This window comes from Panulirus ornatus, chromosome 20 (genome assembly GCF_036320965.1).
Source record: "Panulirus ornatus isolate Po-2019 chromosome 20, ASM3632096v1, whole genome shotgun sequence".
Taxonomy (NCBI): Eukaryota; Metazoa; Arthropoda; class Malacostraca; order Decapoda; family Palinuridae; genus Panulirus; species Panulirus ornatus.
This window is the reverse complement of record NC_092243.1, coordinates 69,120,944-69,127,849: the sequence shown is the minus strand read 5'-3', so window position 1 is coordinate 69,127,849 and position 6,906 is coordinate 69,120,944. Positions and strand designations below refer to the sequence as shown.

The 6,906-nt window shown below is 47.1% G+C and overlaps 1 protein-coding gene across 1 annotated transcript; it reads right to left on the bottom strand.

Annotated features, from left to right (window-relative positions):
- Positions 1-2,016: 2,016 nt before the first annotated feature.
- LOC139756108 (uncharacterized) lies at positions 2,017-6,662 on the bottom strand. Its single transcript, XM_071675181.1, has 2 exons — positions 6,468-6,662; positions 2,017-4,010 (listed from the first exon to the last, which is right to left on the bottom strand). Exons 1-2 carry the CDS (start codon positions 6,486-6,488, stop codon positions 2,784-2,786), a joined length of 1,248 nt encoding a protein of 415 aa, XP_071531282.1. The 5' UTR covers positions 6,489-6,662; the 3' UTR covers positions 2,017-2,783.
- Between the last annotated feature and the right edge of the window lie 244 nt (positions 6,663-6,906).

The window sequence follows — 6,906 nt, the reverse complement described above, 5'->3', positions numbered from 1 at the left end:
ATATATATCGATAATGGGATGACCTTGATTAGGGCCTCAACTAACATATTCTCTTATTAATTCATAGTATGAATAAGATCAGGAAAAAAATATTATGCTTTATCTTTATCTTTTATTACAAAACTACTCTATATACAAAAGTATACAAAATATGAATATACAATTTATACAACAGTTTCTGTATCTGTGGAAGGGCGAGAGTCCAGCAGAAGCAGGCGGGACTTTGACCCTTAGAATACACATACACACTATACATACCTCTGTATTAAGTTCATACTGATATACATTCACACTTATGTACATTGCTCATACATACACATTCATGCCTCTTAAATAACCGCTCACATACACTATACATGCCCAGCGGTAGTCGCTGTATACCTTGTGGTATATCACTGGTATACTGGTATCTATACATACTTGTGTATACACCAAACATACCGACCTATTCATTGTGACGTCATAATGGGACTCTTTCCTAGACGTTGAACCGTCATTTTTTTTTTTTTTTTGGCTTTCATTTTCTTTCTAAACATTGCACTGAAAATCAAGCTATAAAATAATAAAAACACACTCGCGAAAATGGTTTTATTGGACTGTAATATACGAACTGACGAAGGTGAAATTAGGACAGTTAAGTAGATGCGTTGCAGGTAATAGCAGTGGTGTTATTAAGACTTAATTACATGGCGGGTTAATGGGTGATTACATGGCGGGTTAATGGATGTAATTTAGGAATCACACAAACGTGCTGTCAGGCAACCAGTGATCAATAGGTGAGTCAGGCGGAAACAAACCCAATATACAGTTGTTGAAATAAGGGAGGATACGAGACGAGGCTTGTGGGGTTGAGAGGGGTGGTGGAGGGTTTGGTGGGTTGGTGTTTTGAGTGGGTTAGCTGAGGTCTGGTGACTTGGGTGGGTTACGGGGCGTGGTTTAATGGTTTGAGTGGGTTAGGTGGTTGTGGGTTGGTGGTTTGGGTGGGTTAGAGGGTGGGGGGGGGGTGGGTTTGGGTGGCTTGAGTCGAATAAGGGATGTGGGTTGATGGCTTGAGTAGAATAAGGGGTGTGGGTTGGTGGCTTGAGTAGAATAAGGGGTGTGTGGGTTGGTGACTTGAGTGTGATAGTGTCGCTAATCCTTGATCTCAGAACAAGAAGAGTTCGAACCCTCAACCACGGCCCTGTCCTTGTACCGACGCTTCATAAACAATAACATCACAACATGGACGAAAGAAAAAAATAAAAAATAAGCTTGAACATAAGTCACTTGACGCACATCATCATCATCATCATCTTCCATAACACAAACAATAAATCCATAAGAACATACGAACCAAGATGACAGAATTTCTACATATCAACACCCAACATACAAATGGGTAAATTCAGGGTCGAGAGAAAATCGGAGCAACTGTGTGGAGAGAGAGAGAGAGAGAGAGAGAGAGAGAGAGAGAGAGAGAGAGAGAGAGAGAGAGAGAGAGAGAGAGAGAGAGAGAGAGAGAGAGAGACTGCCTCATTCGTTTGTACACGTATAAAACTCAGGTCCCTTACACGAATAGGCTGGAGGTATAAGGTCAGGGCAGCAACTTCAATGACTAGCGTATAATTGTAAGGAGCGAAGACAGTGCTATAAACCCCACCCTCCAGAGTGGACACTTCAGGCGCCATAGCGACACCAAACTGAAGCCAAGCCAAGTGTGTGTTGTGGGAGCTGACGAAGAACGTTTTCTTTGAGGAGACACACTTGAAAAAGAGCAAAATATTGGTCTATACAGACGTCTATGTACACACACACATATATCGAGGGGGTGCGGGGGTGTTAATCCTATGGCATCACAAAGTTCCTTCTTAGAGAAACTACACTTTTAAACAGCTTGTTTGTTTTGTCTGGGTTCACAAACCACACGTTTTTTTTTTTCTTTAGTCTATTCACGTGGGTTCGAAAGCGTGATTGGAAAGCTTGAAGGTAAGCTGATATACTGGGGTTATATGTCTCTCTTACGCTCAAGCTTTTGGGAAAAGGCGGGGATTGACCTGGACGTCATCACTGCAGGCACTGCAGGCTCCGGGGGTCGTTGCTAGGCACTGTAGGTCAGGGGTTCGTTCTCAGGCACTGCCGGTGTGGGGGGAGGTCATCCTCAGGCACTGCCGGTGTGGGGGGAGGTCGTCCTCAGGCACGGCCGGTGTGGGAGGAAGTCGTCCTCAGGCACTGCAGGTGTGGGAGGAAGTCGTCCTCAGGCACTGCCGGTGTGGGAGGAGGTCTTCCTCAGGCACTGCAGGTGTGGGAGGAAGTCGTCCTCAGGCACTGCCGGTGTGGGAGGAAGTCATCCTCAGGCACTGCCGGTGTGGGAGGAAGTCATCCTCAGGCACTGCCGGTGTGGGAGGAGGTCTTCCTCAGGCACTGCAGGTGTGGGAGGAAGTCGTCCTCAGGCACTGCCGGTGTGGGAGGAAGTCGTCCTCAGGCACTGCCGGTGTGGGAGGAGGTCTTCCTCAGGCACTGCAGGTGTGGGAGGAAGTCGTCCTCAGGCACTGCCGGTGTGGGAGGAAGTCATCCTCAGGCACTGCCGGTGTGGGAAGAGGTCGTCCTCAGGCACTGCCGGTGTGGGAGGAGGTCTTCCTCAGGCACTGCAGGTGTGGGAGGAAGTCGTCCTCAGGCACTGCAGGTGTGGGAGGTCGTTGTCAGGCACTGCAGGTGTGGGAGGAGGTCGTCGTCAGGCACTGCAGGTGTGGGAGGAGGTCGTCGTCGTCAGGCACTGAGGGTGGGGCGCTGGGAGTGTGGGGTCATCAGAGGCACTGGTACGGTAAGCTGGGGTAGGTCATGTACTGGGCGTGTCCTGCGGTGGGGTTGAAGGCGCCCCCGACGTTGACGCTGGCGGCCGCGCCCCAGAGGTCGGCCTCCGTCGGCACACAGTAGGAGGTGGAGGAGGAGGAGGAGGCGGCGACCAGCGAGGGACCCGTGTGGTACAGGGATGTGTCAGGGGGGAGCTGGGGTGCGCCGGAGGCCACGTGAGGGGGACCCCCGCCCCCGGCGGCCGTCACGCCCACGCTGAGGCTGAGGTGGGCGGCAGGGTGGGCGGCTGGGTGGGAATCCAGGCCTTTCAGCGTCTCGCTCAAGGCCCAGATGTAGTTGTGGGCGAAGCGCAGCGTCTCGATCTTGGTCAGTTTGGTGTCATCTGGCGCCGTGGGGAGGACAGTCCGCAGGCGGTCCAGCGCGTTGTTCAGCATGTGCATGCGGTGCCGCTCGCGGTCGTTGGCCTTCATGCGGCGCGTCCGCCGCACGCGGGCCAGGTGCTGCGGGCTCCTCCCCCTCCCGCGGACACCACCGCGACCGCTGCTGGCCTTCCGCCTGCGGCCCTCGCTCTCAGATTTCTTCTTCTGCTGCTCTCCCTTGCCCAACAGGTCGTCCTCGAACTCCTCCTCCTCCTCCTCCTCCACCTCCTCTCCCTCACCCTCGTCGCCGAAGGAGTCGTCGCTCATCTCCTCCTCCTTGACGGGTACGACTCCCATCTCCCGCAGGAGGCCCGAGAAGGAGGAGGACTTGGTCGTCGTTGTGGTCGTCGCTGGCATGACGTTGGGCGAGTGCGTCGTGAGGCCAGGGTTCTCCTTGGCCGGGGAACACGACACGCCTACCTTCACGCTGGCGTGTAGCACCGGGCGTGTGGGGGCGTGGTCTGGCGCGGGCGTGGTGGCGGCGGGGGAGAGTATCAGAGGGTCGTGGGGGGCGGGGGCGGGGGCGGCGGCAGGGGAGGGCGCGGCTGGAGAGCCCAGCAGGGGGCGGCAGGGGGACGGGCCACAGGCGGGGCGTAGGGGCGATAAGGCCGCTGTGGAGGTTGGCTGGAAGGCGACCCGGGTGGGCGAGGAAGACATGCTCTTGAGGGCGCGGGCATGCGTGGGCGTACCGTGGGTGGCCGTACCATGGGCGTGCGTACCGTGCGTGGGCGTACCTTGCGTGGGCGTCGGGGGATTGGATCGAACAGGAGACGACATTGTTCGTGATGAGGGAGTCGCCACCTGGAAACAGAAGAAAAGGATGAGTTTCTAACAAGTACAGAAACAAACACACAATATTAAGAGACAGGAGTGAGTGTCAATATTTCCTACGCATAAAAGCCTGAAACTATACCGCACAAAGACATCTCTCACAAGTCTTAAAAATTTCAAGTTTAATTAATGAACAAAAATATATCAGAATGTAAGCACTGCAGACCTGATGGGCAAGTTACATCGGCCCAGTCACTAAACACTCTTCTATGTCGCGCTTAGCATGAATATACAGAGAGAGAGAGAGAGAGAGAGAGAGAGAGAGAGAGAGAGAGAGAGAGAGAGAGAGAGAGAGAGAGAGAGGGGAGGGGGGGGGACTCCACCGGCTTAGAAAAAAGAAAGAAAAAAAAGGACCAAAGCGTTCGGGGCAGGAGAGGCATATATGACTCAAAGTGTGAATCGCACTATTTTCCACCAACTTGTTCTGTATTGAAGGGCTGACTCGTGTATTCTGCTTCACTTCCATGTCTCAACTATATATATCAATAAACTCAAGGACCTTTTCATAATAACGTTATACAAGGTGAATTCTACTTTCTGTTCTTTAATTTTCATGTCATCTTTATTTTGAAAAAAAAAGACAATGTAATCTATCTTTAAGAAGGTTTTCCAAGTTAATCAAATGACAAGAAAATATAGTTAACAGGACAGAGGTCAGACATTTGATAGATAGTAGTTACATCTGTGACAATAAGGCGATAGACAGGGGTCAAACATTTGACGCTAGTTACTCCAGGTATTTTGAGGTCAGACATCATGTCATTTACAGGTGTAGTGAAGGAAAAGAGGATACACTACAAGCAATACAGAGTATGTTTAACAAGTATCAGATTAAAACTGGCTTCACCAACAAGTCACGCCCATCACACCATGCAAAATGAAGGTATACACTGTATTCAAAAAGTGTGGAATAAATGGAGATACATTTAACACCATAAATCTTATCTCTCCATCAAAATCATCGTTAAAGAGATTCCATTCGGTGACAGTTTATCCTTAAAACACACACACACACACACACACACACACACACTCATGTTACACTAGTGGCTCAAGTATGTTATGTGAGAGTCTTTTGACTTGATTGTGGGAACCCAGGTCATGCAGACACCGTATTGTCATGCACTGAGTGTCATGAGGTCAATGAATGTCATTTGGCATACTCAGTGTATGTCAATGGTATATACCAGGCCTTTCTTTCCTTGGCTAGCTAAACATCTTAGCTCAATTCAGTCCAGCAAACATTTATTACCATACGTGTTTATATGAAATCACAATCCATTATGGTAGCATTTATGTACGTACACATTGTAGAATTCACATGATTTGCCCCAGTTAACGTTAGATTCGTTTAAGATGAAAATCCTACTATGTCAAAAGTTATATATGTAATATATGTATAATGAATACATTCATACGATGCCTACGTATATTAATGAACCCAAAATCATGCCATATACCAGGGAATGTTATTCATATCTTCATACATTCATATAAACATTATTGACATTAATGTATTTAGTCTATCTATCACTTGTCCTTTGTTTACTACAGATGGTAGTCACAACAAAGTAACGGATTTCTGATTGTAACATCTGCCACAACTATTGACTATCATAACGGAAGGTCAAGTTACTAATCAATTTCACACATTTCTTAAAGGTTAAATCTATATCAAAAGATAACTATGTAGGTTAGACCAATATCTATAAAACCAACTTTCGAGTCATTTAAAATTAACATACCAGTCTGAGGGTTAGGGAAAAAAAATAAATCCATCGGACGTGACAATTTTTCATCAGAAAACGGAGTATCACTTATTAAGGGTTACATAAGTAATTAAGTAATTAAGGGTTACATAAGTAATCAGTGTATATAGAATTGCAATTAGCTTAAAAAGTTAAGAAAGTTTAAGATTTATCTCTGGATGGTTTTAATGTGATATTAACGTCCTTAATGACCCACAAAGGCCATTCGACCACAAGCCATTAGGCCATATAACAAGGCAACTGTAACCTAATCCCAATATATGTACCACGAACTTATCAAAATACAGACTCTTGATTGAACAACCCATTAACTGTAATGAGCCAAGATACAGATACAATGAGTATTACAATCGAAGACTGAACGATTATGATACAGTATCATACAATATTACAATCTAAGATTGAACGATTACGAAAGCCCCTCTGACGTAGAGTAAACTGTCAGTGACGTCACGACCAAAAACGTTTGGGGGATAATCTCAGAGATCATGAGAAACGTTTCCTGTTAGGGTAATTCCACTATGACCACTTCATGGCTTCTATTTCACGCCATCATTCATGTGAGGAGAACGCGGGTCAATGATTCTCCATAGGAGTCCTACATTTCCCAACTTATGAAAATCAATTTTCTAAATCAAATTTATAACATCATAATTACCTGAACTTCGTAGTAATGCATAGAGAGCAGGCAGTATCTCACAGGTCACCGGCACAGCACTATTAACACCACGGTGTGGAAGGGATTTATTTTCAATGAGCACAAGTTGCAGCAGCGGTTCAATAGATTTTTAAAAAAAAGGGCAGCGCCACTCAAGGCTATAGAGAGGTCGGGCAGCACATGTCACTCGTGACGTGTCTGGATGTACACTGAGGTCCCTCACTCCTCATCTCTCAGCCATACAAACTGTGTCGCGTGCCGCGCGTTGTGGCCTGCCAGATGCTAAGTCGCTAAATATATGAATAAAAAAAAATCTCCCATCTGATTCTAATATTTTCTCTTTGAATATCTATTCTAGAAATCTTAACAAAGTCTAAGGTTTCTCGATATCTGATAGTTGATTTTAAGGGAAAGACGAATAGATAATAGTCATTGAAAA